At 40.2% G+C, this 16,077-nt stretch overlaps 1 protein-coding gene across 2 annotated transcripts; it reads right to left on the bottom strand.

The window, feature by feature from the left end:
• Positions 1-3,688: 3,688 nt before the first annotated feature.
• LOC118440580 (uncharacterized) lies at positions 3,689-14,228 on the bottom strand. Of its 2 annotated transcripts, none has more exons than XM_085658264.1 (4): positions 14,165-14,228; positions 13,344-13,400; positions 9,967-9,995; positions 3,689-9,437 (listed from the first exon to the last, which is right to left on the bottom strand). In XM_085658264.1, the coding sequence occupies exons 2-4, from the start codon at positions 13,366-13,368 to the stop codon at positions 4,725-4,727; spliced, it is 4,767 nt and encodes a 1,588-aa protein (XP_085514390.1). In that variant the 5' UTR covers positions 13,369-13,400; positions 14,165-14,228; the 3' UTR covers positions 3,689-4,724. The 2 variants fall into 2 exon arrangements, with proteins under 2 accessions (XP_085514390.1, XP_085514391.1); XM_085658265.1 differs by having other exon boundaries at positions 13,344-13,491; positions 14,165-14,204.
• Positions 14,229-16,077: the final 1,849 nt, after the last annotated feature.

Raw genomic sequence — 16,077 nt, 5'->3', positions numbered from 1 at the left:
TAATAATAAACTTTGTTAGTGCAAGAAAAATTTTATCAATCTTAATATTAATTATAATTGGTCCAAGTATCTTTTTTTTTTCTTTTTTCTATCACATTTAACATAATACCAATGTTTCTTTATATCTATGCAAATTCTCGATTTCCCCGCGAAGAAATAAATAAATTTAATAATAAATTGTTTTATGTTAGAAATTATATTAATTGTAATATTAATATAATATTAATAAAATATTAACTGTAATTGTCACTTTTGTTTAACATGATATGCCAATGTTTCTCTGCGTCGATATAAATTTCTAATTCATGTATGAAAGATAGAGATAGAGACAGAGAAAGAAAGAGAGAGAGAGAGAGAGAGAGAGAGAGAGAGACAACAAAATAAAAAAATAAAAGAACAAAAGAATAAATTAGAAAAATGTTATTGGTATAAGAGTTTCATGAATTATTATTATTATTAATTATATTTGATCGAATTGTCATTTTTATCGTTTAATCGAACTTTATATACAATTTTAAAATAGGATAATAGGGATAATGCTTGATGTGACATGGATCTTGAAATAGTCATAAGAAAAGTTCAAAGGATTAAAGATAATCTCAATGACTGTTGCTAAAGCGTACTATAACCTATTAAACTATTATTTGCGAAATAGGACTTTCGTTCGTGTATTACTAACGAAGAGGCATTAACTATCACTTACGCGTAATTTTCAAGCCCTCTAATTATGAAGTCTGCCGTCCACCATGAAATACATTTACGACCAGTTCTCTTCTTACATTTGCTTGATGTCTTCCTTTCTTTAAGGTGCTGACCGATTAAGCAATGTGATTAAATTACGAATATGTCTCTCTCTCTCTCTCTCCCTCTTTCTCTCTCTCTCTCTCTCTCTCTCTCTCTCTCTCTCTCTCTATCTCTCCCCTTCTCAAGAAAATGGCATACATATGTATACCCTTTTATATTATTGGATCGAAGTCCAACGCGTTGTGGTTTCCTTTCGTTTTAAAATTGTTACGAAAACGAGAAACCCTTTGATCATTGATAAGGTCAGAGTTAAATTCTTACGAAAAGAAGAAAATTGCTGAATGTATAAATTAATCAAATTAATCGTTATAAACGAATTAAATAAGCAATTAAAATCTTTTATCAAAAATTAGATCTATCTATCTATCTTTCTATCTGTCTATCTATCTAACTATTTATCTATCTATCTGCATTATTAATTTTGAATAATTTCACGATTATATAGAAACGAAGCAATGGAATGAAGCAATATCGATATTTTTAATAGTGTGGAACTTACTTTTTAATAGATCTATATATTTTTTGTTATTCGTTTTTTATTTATATTTTTAATGTACCAATCAATTCTCTCTTTCTCCTGCGATCCTTTTACATGGATGCTCAATGACAAAGTAACAAATTGAACTATACATCAAGTATACTGACAGATGTGTCCTTCTTTTTACTATTACCTCTATGCACCTGTTTCTTGATCTTTTTAAAGATCTGTAAGGACGATCTATATTTGGCGCGAAGTTTATTGGATTAGATCAAACATCAGAGATCTTAATTACATTGACATTTATAATCAATGACATATGTAGAAATGAACGTATCGAAATATCGAATTTTATTTTGTCGACAAGTTAGATTTTTTAAATAAAGCTAGTTGAAACATATTATTTAAATTATCTAAATCAATGAACGAATATATCTATACGTTGATATATTACGTACGTAATATAAAACGATCGATTAAAAATTATCTTGTATATTCTACCTTTAATTAAAATAATAAAATATTAATATAAGAATAAACTCATGATAATGTCAATATATATTTTTCTTATTTCTTAATCATTATTATTCGATTTGTTTTTGTTATATATTTATATATATATATATATATATATATATATATATATATTATTAACATATATATTATATTACATTATTATTACATTATTGCATTATTTCTCTTATACACACACACATATACACACACACACACACACACACATACACAATTGCATAGATATATTATATTATTAATACAAATTCAAATATATATATGTTATTCAAATCGTTAAACAATCATAATATCCATGAATGAATTCATTCACGTAGAAGGAAAAAGAATATGTACAAAAGAAAATGATAGGTTATTTCATAGTGCAGACAGGGAACAAAAAATAAAAAGAGAAACAAAAAGGCCTTCCTTGAACGATTCCCCAGTGGCCCGAAGATACATCACAGACCTTCTGCTTCGAGTTCTCTTCTCCGATATCGAGGATCCTTTCGTTATTCCACGCGTACAACAGACTAACCTCTCTCGTATTTTCTCGAAATCGTAAATTTTACGTATATGTGTGTATCTGTATAGACATATGTGTACATATATATATATATATGTGTCTATACGCACTCATACACACACATATTCATACATAAGCATTCTCATCGAAGCGCATCGCTCTGGAACGAGTAAGCATTGAGCAATAAGTGCGAGAATGGTCACCGAGATAAATCGAGATTCACAAGGATGCTGCTGCTCCGTTTCGCACGTTTCAATCCGATTGAAATCCTCTTCGACTTCTGCATTTACGGAATTAAGGTGACACTTTGTGAATGCTGACCGCATTCTATCGTTAAACTGTTTGACGAAACATTATCGCTAATCGAATTCTTTGCTAGATACGAGTAGCAAGCAAATATTTATTTACAACGAATCCAAATTTCTTTAATCCTTTGTGTATATTTGTGTATATATATATTTATTTAATTATTTCCTTTTTTTCTTCCTCTCTTTTGCCTTCAGAGTGACTTATATGAGTGTAACAAAGTGATAAATAACAAGAAATATTTTAACAAATTTAGAAAATTTCTTTATGTCATCAATGATCATTATAATCATTTTTTTCTTCATCCTTTCATCGAATTTCTAATTTTGTATAATAACGAGTAACAATAAAATTCTGTTCGTTAACATATTCTAAAATTCTCTTTATAGTAAAATTATCAATGATTTCTATATAATTTATACGCATTAAAATCATCAATATTTTTAAATGTTTATTTATCATAAACATCACTCACATATTTTATTTATTTATTTGTATTATTTATGCAAATTTGTAGATATACTTGTCGTGTATATATATAATACAATTGATAATATTTATATACACAATCAATAACGAAACGATGCTAGAAATATATTTTTCAAATAAAAAAAATGAAAAAATAAAAAGCAAATAAAGAAAAACCGCTCAAATTCTACCGCAGTTTATGTACTGGTATCTCTATGCGGTTCCCAGGGGAGACCGCGAAATTGTAGTAGCAGTGTTATATCGGACGATGAAGGGTCGCAAGAGAATTCTCGTTTGTAAAATTTACGTGACCACGTATGGACGTGTCGTCATGATATTCGTAGATACAATATCTGCGAATTTATATAACTTCCTCTCATTTGTATTAGCGATTTTCTGTTACTACGTATATTTTTATAATAGAAATTGAGATTAATAGCATCGAGTGTACGAAACGCAAATAGGAAGGAAAAAGAAGGGATGACGAGAAAGAGAGAGAGAGAGAGAGAAAAAATTAATCGATATATCGATTAATTTTTAAATATAAAAAAAAAATATTATACGTTTTAATTAAACAAACTAGATATTGATTCTTGCAAAGGCGTTTCCTTTATTTCACATATAAACTATACATAATGGCATCCCACCATAGGAGTCTCGAACCATCGTTATAAAATTATGTATATGGATGTGTATATGAGAGTGTATAATATAAAAAGTATAAAATTACTATAATATTATGTTAACATCTCTTTGCTTAGGACAAAATAAGGATGATAATGTTCGGAGAAATGGAGAATATTATTCGGATCTTTGTTGAGCATATGTGTTATTATTATATATAGAGCATGATAATTAATATATTAAAGATCCGAATAATTGTCCCTGTTGATATTTTTTCTTAATGGTAAGGGATCGATTTAATAATATTACGATATTATTTTAATATCGAAATAAATAAATATATCGTGCAATAATACCTTGCGAGATAGGTTCCGATAATTTTTTCGTTATGTCCACTTAAATCGCTCTTAATTTAGTATAATTTTACGAAAGTTCTTTCGCTACTAACTTTCTGATACAAGTACGTGAAAAATTCAAAGTAATTACAAATATTACGATAATTGTCTTATTTTCAAAAAAAGAAAAAAAGAAAAAAGAAAGTAAATGAAAATATTGAAATATTTTACATACATAGAATGCGTCCATTTCAATGGCTATATACAATACAAGACAGATATAACATCTAATTTCTGTAATTAGTATCTTACAATCCTCTTCTCTGTTTGCATCTTGAAATGAAAAAAGGCAGACCCGTAATCTATTAAAACTTATTTAGTGACATAAAAGACGAAAGCTTTTAAGAACCTCAAGGAAGTAATTTATAAAACTCATAAAAGAAAGTAAGGATAAACTTATATAATAGTAACATTAAAAGTTACTTTCAAGAAAACTATACGATGAAAGAAATGTCGCAAAGGAAACGATTACATTATCCATTGAAATGAATACCATATTACTTAACTTAGCTAATAGGTAAGAAGGCTTGTATTTACAATATGGTTCAAGTATCACCAACGGCGATTGTTAGGCGTTAAATTCGGAGTTAACGCTATTATATAATTGATAGGATTAACCGCGTCGGGGTGGCAAGTATTCGCGCTCTGGTTTAGAAGGCCCTTGTGGCGGAAATGGCGTGTCTCCTGGTTTACCATCAGGAAAACCATCAGGTCTTGACGGACCCGATGGTTTATTGGGTACAGATGGTCCACCTGGTCTATATCCCGGTTCTCCTGGACCACCAGGACCATGAGGTTCAGACGGTGCTAAATATTGAGGGCCACCGGGATATCCCGACCCACCTGGTCCACCTGATCCACCGCCAGGAAAACCTCCAGGTCCACCTGGTTTTCCGCCTGGTCCTTCTGATCCTCCTTGTCCTCCTGGACCACCATGTCCTCCTCCACCATGTGGATAACCTCCTGGACCACCTGGTTTGCCGATAGGATAACCTCCTGGTCCTCCTGGTCCACTGGGTCCGCCACCTGGATAACCTCCTGGACTTCCTGGACTACCAGGTCCTCCTGGACCGCCGGGTCCGCCACCTGGATAACCTCCTGGACTTCCTGGACTACCAGGTCCTCCTGAACCGCCGGGTCCGCCACCTGGATAACCTCCTGGACTACCAGGTCCTCCTGGACCTCCGGGACCACCACCAGGATAACTTCCAGATCCACCTGGACCACCTGGTTTACCACTAGGATAGCCGCCAGATCCTCCTGGTCCTCCTGGCCCTCCTGGTCCTCCTGGCCCTTCGGGTCCACCACCAGGATAACCTCCTGGCCCTCCTGGCCCTCCTGGCCCTCCTGGCCCTCCTGGTTTGCCACTAGGATAACCTCCCGACCCTCCTGGTCCTCCAGGTCCACCACCAGGATAACCTCCTGGACTTCCTGGCCCTCCTGGCCCTCCTGGTCTGCCACTAGGATAACCTCCCGACCCTCCTGGTCCTCCTGGCCCTCCAGGACCACCTCCGGGGTAACCTCCTGGACTTCCTGGACCTCCTGGTTTGCCACTAGGATAACCTCCTGGGCCTCCTGGCCCTCCTGGCCCACCGGGACCTCCACCAGGATAACCTCCTGGACTTCCTGGCCCTCCTGGGCCTCCTGGTTTCCCACTAGGATAACCTCCTGGCCCTCCTGGCCCTCCGGGACCACCTCCAGGATAACCTCCTGGACTTCCTGGCCCTCCTGGGCCTCCTGGTTTGCCACTAGGATAACCTCCTGGCCCTCCTGGCCCTCCGGGTCCACCTCCAGGATAACCTCCTGGACTTCCTGGCCCTCCTGGGCCTCCTGGTTTGCCACTAGGATAACCTCCTGGCCCTCCTGGTCCTCCTGGCCCTCCGGGTCCACCACCGGGATAACCTCCTGGACTTCCTGGCCCTCCTGGCCCTCCTGGTTTGCCACTAGGATAACCTCCTGGCCCTCCTGGTCCTCCTGGCCCTCCGGGTCCACCACCGGGATAACCACCTGGACTTCCTGGCCCTCCTGGCCCTCCTGGTTTGCCACTAGGATAACCTCCTGGACTTCCTGGTCCTCCTGGCCCTCCGGGTCCACCACCGGGATAACCTCCTGGACTTCCTGGCCCTCCGGGTCCACCACCAGGATAACCTCCGGGACTTCCTGGCCCTCCTGGCCCTCCAGGTTTGCCACTAGGATAACCTCCTGGCCCACCTGGTCCTCCTGGCCCTCCGGGTCCACCACCGGGATAACCTCCTGGCCCTCCTGGCCCTCCTGGTTTGCCACTAGGATAACCTCCTGGCCCTCCTGGTCCACCTGGCCCTCCGGGTCCACCACCGGGATAACCTCCTGGCCCTCCTGGCCCTCCTGGTTTGCCACTAGGATAACTTCCTGGCCCTCCTGGTCCTCCTGGCCCTCCGGGTCCACCACCGGGATAACCTCCTGGACCTCCTGGCCCTCCTGGTTTGCCACTAGGATAACCTCCTGGTCCTCCTGGTCCTCCGGGTCCACCTCCGGGATAACTACCTGGACTTCCTGGTCCTCCTGGTTTGCCACTAGGATAACCTCCTGGCCCTCCTGGTCCTCCTGGTCCTCCTGGCCCTCCGGGTCCACCTCCGGGATAACCACCTGGACTTCCTGACCCTCCTGGACCTCCGGGTCCACCACCAGGATAACCTCCTGGACTTCCTGGCCCTCCTGGCCCTCCAGGACCACCACCGGGATATCCACCTGGACTTCCTGGCGCTCCTGGTCTGCCACTAGGATAACCTCCTGGTCCTCCTGGTCCTCCTGGTCCTCCTGGTCCTCCTGGTCCACCTGGTCTTCCGCTAGGGTAGCCACCAGGTCCTCCAGGTTGACTTGGTTTGTCAATAGGATACCCTCCAGGACCTCCTGGACCTCCAGGTCCTCCAGGATAACTACCTGGACCACCAGGGCCTCCGGGCCCTCCGGGTCCTATGCCAGGGAATCCTCCTGGTCCTCCAGGTCCACCAGGGAACATTTCAGGCCCACCCATTATGTTATAGTCATAAATATTTTCATTCAAGTAGTAGAAGTTTGGCGCCGTGCTACAGTCAAATTGATTCCACCACACACAGACAAAATACTGTTGATGGAAAATAGTCCCGTTAGGGCAAATGAAATCGTAGGTTTTGTTATTGGCACAAATATGAAAGACTTGACACTGAGCTTCAACGTCCGCATAATATCCAGGGAACTGTTGATTTTCACAACGGAAACTAGTTTCGGGTACTTCTGAATATATAGGATAATCACGACCAGGTTCGCCAGGGATTGCAGAATAGTCGCCTTCGTCGTACGGTTCTTCAAAGCCACCTGGGCTTTGTCCTCCATTGGGATAACTTCCAGGACTTCCTGGACCACCAGGTCCACCCGGTCCACCGCCAGGATAACCTCCTGGTCCTCCTGGGCCTCCAGGACCGCCGCCAGGATAACCTCCTGGTCCTCCTGGAGTTCCAGTTCCACCAGATCCACCTGGTCCACCGGGACCTTGTGATCCTCCACCTGGATATCCCCCAGGTCCACCTGGTTTACCGCTAGGATAGCCACCAGACCCTCCTGGTCCTCCCGGCCCTCCGGGTCCACCACCGGGATAACCTCCTGGACTTCCTGGTCCTCCCGGCCCTCCGGGTCTACCACCGGGATAACCTCCTGCGCCTCCTGGCCCTCCTGGTCCACCGGGACCTTGTGGTCCTCCACCTGGATATCCTCCAGGTCCTCCTGGTTTACCGCCAGGATAACCACCAGACCCTCCTGGTCCTCCCGGACCTCCGGGTCCACCGCCGGGATAACCTCCTGGACTTCCTGGTCCTCCTGGTCCACCAGGACCTTGTGGTCCTCCACCTGGATATCCTCCAGGTCCACCTGGTTTACCGCTAGGATAGCCACCAGGCCTTCCTGGTCCTCCCGGCCCTCCGGGTCCACCACCGGGATAACCTCCTGGACCTCCTGGTCCTCCTGGCCCACCAGGACCTTGTGGTCCTCCACCTGGATATCCTCCAGGTCCACCTGGTTTACCGCTAGGATAGCCACCAGATCCTCCTGGTCCTCCCGGCCCTCCGGGTCCACCACCGGGATAACCTCCTGGTCCTCCTGGTCCACCGGGACCTTGTGGTCCTCCACCTGGATATCCTCCAGGTCCACCTGGTTTACCGCTAGGATAGCCACCAGACCCTCCAGGTCCTCCCGGCCCTCCGGGTCCACCACCGGGATAACCTCCTGGTCCACCTGGTCCACCGGGACCTTGTGGTCCTCCACCTGGATATCCTCCAGGTCCACCTGGTTTACCGCTAGGATAGCCACCAGACCCTCCTGGTCCTCCCGGCCCTCCGGGTCCACCACCGGGATAACCTCCTGATCCTCCTGGCCCACCAGGACCTTGTGGTCCTCCACCTGGATATCCTCCAGGTCCACCTGGTTTACCGCTAGGATAGCCACCAGACCCTCCTGGTCCTCCCGGCCCTCCGGGTCCACCTCCGGGATAACCTCCTGGTCCACCTGGTCCACCGGGACCTTGTGGTCCTCCACCTGGATATCCTCCAGGTCCACCTGGTTTACCACTAGGATAGCCACCAGACCCTCCTGGTCCTCCCGGCCCTCCGGGTCCACCACCGGGATAACCTCCTGGTCCTCCTGGCCCACCAGGACCTTGTGGTCCTCCACCTGGATATCCTCCAGGTCCACCTGGTTTACCGCTAGGATAGCCACCAGACCCTCCTGGTCCTCCCGGCCCTCCGGGTCCACCACCGGGATAACCTCCTGGACTTCCTGGTCCTCCTGGACCACCTGGCCTGCCACTAGGATATCCTCCAGGCCCACCTGATCCTCCTGGTCCTCCACTGGGATAGCCTCCTGGACCTCCTGACCCTCCAGGTCCACCTGGTCTGCCGCTGGGATAGCCTCCTGAACCTCCTGGCCCTCCTGGTCCTCCAGCTCCACCCCCAGGATAACCACCTGGCCCACCAGGTCCACCTGGTCTGCCACTAGGATATCCTCCAGGTCCTCCTGACCCTCCTGGTCCTCCGGATCCGCCGCCAGGATATCCTCCTGGTCCGCCCTGCTCACCTGGTTTTCCGCTAGGATAGCCGCCTGATCCTCCGGGTTCACCGGGTCCTCCAGGACCACCGGGCGACGGATAGCCTCCCGGATAACCTGGATCCGATGGACCAGGAGCACCGGGTGGTCCAGATGGATAACCACCAGGAGCACCAGGATAACCTGGACTTCCTGGCTTACCACCTTGGTCGCCACCTGGCCCACCTGGTGTTAGCGGATTGTTAGGCCTAGGATAACTGTAACCGTGTTCTGCCTGGAATTCGAATAATTACTCATTCTAATATTTTTACAATAGATAAGTCCTTAAGAGGGATTTTGTCGTAGAAATGACAAATATTTTTCCTATTGTTAGTTTGACATTTAAAAGAAAATTGCTATAGCCCGATGAATCATTAAGACTCTACCACTTTGATTTTCCGACACTACCCACAAGCAACGTGAATCACTTAACCACTTTAGAATATTACGTACGTTGACATTAGACACTTATATTCCTTTCCGACTTATACATTACGATCTCATCGCAAGTATAGTCAGGGGAGTTACACGCGGTAGTTTCTGTATTCTATACTTGGTGTAATTCATCGAGATTACGTCATCGTAAAAAAAGGAAAACCGTTCGAACCGTTGACGACTTTGTGTGACTAGATTATGCAATTGCTAATAAGAATTTCACGCTGGAAGATTAATTTTCATTAGGGTTACACGCTTGTCAAAAAGTAATAACAACTTCATTTAGCAAATGTATTTATAACGATATATTAAAACGATCGAATACTTACCGTGCAAGCGTGAAAGATAGCTAGCGAGGCTGGAACATGTAAACACAGGTATCATTACTACGACGTAAACACATATTACATATACATACACATGAGTGACTCGATTTATTGCTAACAAATTAAATAAATCATTGTTATGCGCATGAAAAAAAAAAAAAAGAAAAAATTATTAATTTATTTCTTTGCCTTATATTAACAAATAATTCGTTACATCCTTTATACGTAAATATACATATCTATGTGTACGTATATGTATGATAAAAAATAAATCAAGGACTTCACGAATAATAATCAATTTCATTAATATATCAACACCTCTCTTTCTCTCTCTCTCTCTCTCTCTCTCTCTCTCTCTCTCTCTCTTTCTCTTTCTCTTTTTTAAGGATTATTTTGATAAACTTTTCTTCTTGTTCGAGCAAAGCAATAATTTGAGTGCTTAAAAGACAAACGTTAAACAAAACTCATTGCGAAAACACGCGATGAAGAGACTCGGTAAAACTTACGCGTACTCTGAGCCACGCGTACATATTACATTGATTGAATGTAAAGAAAAATGTGTAAGTGTTTCTTCGTCCCTTTCCCATCCTTTGTTTTGTTGATCGTCTCTACTACCAGCGCACAACACACGACCATCTTTCGTCCTTTTCTTTATAACTTATAAAATTCCCTCTCTCTTTCTTTCTCTTTCTCTGGCTATCTGCCTGCCTGTCTGTCTGTCTGTCTTTTTCTTTATATTTTAAGTTGAGCGAATGCATGAGAAAGCACGGATTCCTTGTCACGTCTTAACCTCTTTCTCTCTCTCTCTCTCTTTCTCTTTCTTCTTTCTGTCGGTGATAGTCGACAATGCTTCTTAATTAATTAGGCGGGAAGTTATGTCAGAGAGATATTTCAGGTCATTTCTCTCATGTGAGATTCGCACGCAAACCACCGTCACCACAACGAATTGCGTACGCTTTTATTACGCGACAATGATGAAGAAAAATAAGAAAAGAAAAGAAGAAATGGGAGGAGACAAAGAAGAAGAAGAAGAAGAAGCAGTAGAAGAAGAAGAAATAAAAGAAGAAGTAAAAGGAATAGAAAAAAAAAAGTAGAAGAAGAAGAAGAAGAAGAGAAGCTACTAATATTCGTTTGGTCACGCATCATTACACTGGCCGACACTTTGAAGTTTTAATAAATGTTTTAATAAATGAGATGAGACAATTTCAGATAATCTCTGTCACGATCGGTAGAAGGAAATATACGAACGAACGGATCATCTCAATTATCTCAAATCGATGTTATATATCTTTAGAGAATTGATTCTTCATCATTTATCATTTCTTGAAGAAAATGATTTATTCAGTTGTTCGTTCCTACGATCGATCGTTAACAAGTTAATCGTTTACAGTTCATTTAGATAAAATAAGAAGAAGAAGAAGAAGAAGAAGAAGAAGAAATGGAAAAACTGATCTCGAAACGAGTAAACACGAAGCAACAAATAAAAAATGTTAAACGAAGAACCGTTCGGTAAGCCCCTTCGTGTTTTTCTTGGTCAACGTTTTAAAAGAGAGTCAATCCTTTAACGGGACGAGGAACAATGGACGACGGAGATCGAGAAGCAGTCGAGCTTCGCGTGATCTAAGAAGATCATCTGAAAGCGATACGCCGAGGAAGTCTCGCTTGTGTTTTACGTTCGAGAGAATCTTCGAACGATTCGTCGTTACACTTGCATTGCGCGACTAGGTTCCGAGCAATGGCGTAATCGAACGATTATGAAAAAGAAAGAAAGAAATAAATAAAGAAAGAAAGAAAGAGTTAACACTCATTGTGATATAACTTTCTCCGAATTAATAAATTCTTCATTTGATTTAGAAGAAAATGAAATTTTTTTTGTTTTTTCTTTTCTTTTCTTTTTTTTTTTTTTTTTTTTTTTATTTCTACGACCGTATCTCTTATGTCGAAACCTATCTCGTGTTAACTAATTTAAACAAAGTCTTTCTAATGACAAGATAATGGATAATCTTTTTTTGTTCGATGCTCGAGAAAAAGAAATTGGGAAAAAAAAGAAAAAAAAGAAAAGAAACGAAAGATATCTAAATCATTTGTAACGTAAAAAGAGATCGAAATTTTTTCTTTTTTCTTTTTTTCTTTTTTTTATATAACTACGCCGTTAAGCTCAATGATCTTTCATCATGAAAAAATATAGTACTCCATTTTCTAACTCTATTTCACGTTCATCAACGTGAAAACGTGCACATTAGTCGGTACACAACATCGTTCAAGGATTACCTTCGATCGTCGTCCTTTTCTTTTTCCTTTTTTTTTTCTTTCTTTCGTTTTAAGAACCGTGAAAAAAAAAGGAAGAAAAAGGAAAAAGGAAAAGAAAAAAGAAGGATGTCTTAAATTGCACCAACAGGCCGCATACACTTGACCTTTATTTTAACTACGGATGATCTTAAGCGTAAAGAATGGCCCCATAAAAATGTAAAAGCCTGCTGCTGGAACAATACCAGCTGTTAGGCACGGGGGCCATCTTATCTTTAATGTATTATAATTAGAGGAAGTTACGAAAAAGTGGACCTTGTTGGAAGATTCGAATGAAATTTCAAATTCTCCACAATTAATTACTCTCTCTTTCTCTCTCTCTCCCTCTCTCTCTCTCTCTCTCTCTTTCTCTTTCTCTTTCTTATCTCTTTTCATCTTTTCAAATCGTCCTTGAACATCTACAGATTCTTTTATATGAAAAACAATTTTATATAAATATATAAGAAAATAATTGATTTATAAAAATGATTCGTCAAGATCTATCCTTAACCAATTTCTCTTCGATCAAAGTGAATCGATTGTAAAATATTATAGAAAAGAAAATAAGATAATTTATCCATGATATATTATCTCCATTCTCTTGAATCATGTATTATATACTTTTTAAGGAATACCTACAACACAAGGATTCTTACGATTGATGTGAATCAAGGACTAAAATGCTACGACATTGTTGAAGAATGTTAATCTGATTGCGATTGAAGTACTAAGCGACGAAGAGATAAAGATGGTAAGTAAAAAAGAAAAAGAAACAGAGAAAAAAAAAAAGAATGATAATAAAAATAATGTGTACATCTCGAAAGACATATGATGTGTGCAATCACTATAGGATTTCTTTGCTGTGAACATCGAAATGATTATCCTAGAAATTTGCGATTATTAGAGATTTTTTGCTGCTTTCCACTCGACGTGGAACGTAACCTTCGAAATATAGACGACTTCCATGTAGAAAGAAAGAAAATTTATTGTAAAAGAAAGTATGAAATAATTTCCATTTGTCTGTCGTGTGATTTTTTTATCGATATAAAAAAAAAAAAATACATATATATATATATAAATAATTTCATAATTACCTATCAATAACAATCGCAGCCTCATGATTGGTGACGCTGCTGTCTTTAATTGTTAACCTGGAAAAGAAAAGAAGAAAAAAAAAAAAAAACAAAACAAAAACCTTCGTTAGTTCCTTCTTCTTCGTTCCACTTCCACGAACGGAGAATTCTATTAAAAAAAATTCTCGACTTATCGGAAAAGAAGAATTGATGGAAATAAGAAAATGCAAAAAAGAGGATTGCATTTGTTCAGATCACTTTTTCTTTTTTTTTCTAAACAAATCGTAGGAAATTGATAAGGTAGTAGAGGAAAAAAGAAAAGGAAAAAAAGAAAAAAAAAGAAAAAGAAAAGTGCATCACTTTATAATCAACGAAATCTCGTAGAGAACCTTGACGTTTCACTGAAGTTATTTCCGTTCACATCGGCACTTGAAATGAGACGGATTTGTTGATGTCAATGTCGTTACGAAATAAGGAGAACAAAAATTAAGGAACTCGACTAATGAAAAAAATCCGATGTATATATATATATATATATATATATATATGTATACATATGTACACAAATTTATTAATATACGTTCAGCATGAATTGATCTGAATCATGATATTGATCTGAAACTTTTAAGAACACGCACTACGCGATTGGTTTTTGATCGATGAAGAAAAAAGATAAGAAGATAAAGAAGATGAAAGAAGAAAAAGGAAAAGAAAGAAAGAAAGAGAAAAAAAATAAATAAAATGAAACAAAAAGAAAAAGGAAGAGTGAAAGAAGTAGAGTGGCTATTAGAAACTCGCGAGTATATGAAAAAGCAAAATGGATGAGGAAGGTGAAGACTCACCTAACCGATCCGTCGAGTAAAAGACACCGGGATGTTAAGTCACTAGGAATGACTGATGGTGGAGGTGTCGGAGCGATCATATATACTCTTACCGAACGCAACCCCCAACCAGGTAACCGAGCAAACTCCCCCACCAACTTATTATCCAGGGATGCTTCACTCATCCTTCGTCGATTCGTACTATTCATGTTCGGTTTACCTCCTTCTTCTTCTTCTTCAACTTGTCCTCCTTCTTTCCTTCTTTCTCCACTAACCAGAGTTGAATCCCTCTTCTGTTTTTTTTAGAAACGCTTGGCCAACGAGGCTATAGGGACGCGATCTTGTTGGTGATGGAGGTGGGGGCGGTTGTTACAGTGGAAGGTAGTGGTAGTACTAGTAGTGGTGGTGATGCTGGTGGTGGTGGTGATGGTGGTGGTGGTGATGGTGATACCTGTGTTATCCGTAGAAAAGGAACGACAAGGAACGACCTCACGACGACAACTACGACGTAAGTGACCCACCGACGGTTGCCCCAAAGCAAAGCAAAAGCCTTCTCTGTAGGTACTTGAACCAAGCACAACATATCTATGTATGTATCTTCTACTACTCTACTACTACTATTACTATTACTACTACTACTACTACTACTACTACTACTACTACTACCTACTCTACTACTACCTATCTTTAACCATCTACCTCCCGCCACTAACCAGGGATCTAGCGGAGATGAGCAGCCTCGTGGGAGGCTGCGGGGTTAGTGAAAGTGAAATACTGCAATTGGAGTAACGTCTCATCCGATGCCTCCTCATCCTCCTGGTATTCCGTGTTCTTCCATCACGACGCGCGGATCGTTCCCGGCTTGGTGCTCGCGATCATTTCGACGGATATTTTTTTATCTACGTTATATTTACGATATTCCATTCGATTCGGCTAATCATTCTTCTTTTCTTTTTTTTGTTTCTTTCTTTTTTCCCCTTTTTATGTCTCATCCCAAATGACTTTTCATTGCCTCTTTTCGTTCCCTTTTTTCTCTTTTTCATTATCTTGCCTTTTGTCCTTTTGACTTTTACCTTTTTATCCCTTACGTCATCGTGATCACATTTCGCGCTGAAACACTACACTTTTCGAGATTCATGAGAGAAATTTCGGGAAATGGAATTAATTTTTTTATTTCTAATCAAATAATTTTTTCTATCTCCAATTGCAAGATTTCTTTTTGTGTGCTCTTTTTTTGGGATCTTTTTTGAGACTATCACTTTTTCTTTTTTTTTTTTTTTCATTTCACGAATTTAGTGTTCTTTTACTATTGTTACGTTATACTTCTCAAATTTTTCTATAAGCAGAACGATCTCTCTTTTTTCGATTTAACAAACGATTTCTTTTTAAGTTTCTCTTTCTTTTTTCTTTTTCTTTTTTTTCTTAAAATTCTTCTGCAAGTACCTTCTTGAATTTTTTTCACTTTTCGTACGTACATACAATTCTAGTTTATCCCCAGTTAATTTTATTTCAAGAAATTCGTTTGACTCGTGTTAGATAATATTGTAGTCGAAAAAAAAAAGAAATAAAAAAGAATATCAAAATATCCAATTTGTTTCACAATTGTAAGACGAGATACGCGAATCTAATTTGTAAAATTGTAATATTCTAATCTGTATGTTTATTTCTTTTGTAGATACAATTAAATATTTTATATCATATTTGAAATAATTTACATACATAGAATTAATATACGATGTCGATTATAGTTATAATAATTTATCTAAATGAAATAACGAACAAAATTGTACATGATCGAACAAAATCATGGAATGCGAGTACTCCGATCGCGAACGATCTCTCGATGACCCAATCGATGATCCCGGAACTCTCGTGCATGGAATAAAAACCGGATACGCGCGTTCCTTTTAGCATTAGACGCAAAGAATATCCTT

This window comes from Vespa mandarinia, chromosome 7 (assembly GCF_050613455.1).
Source record: "Vespa mandarinia isolate Hongniang chromosome 7, ASM5061345v1, whole genome shotgun sequence".
NCBI lineage: Eukaryota > Metazoa > Arthropoda > Insecta > Hymenoptera > Vespidae > Vespa > Vespa mandarinia.
This window is presented reverse-complemented; position numbering and strand designations above follow the sequence as displayed.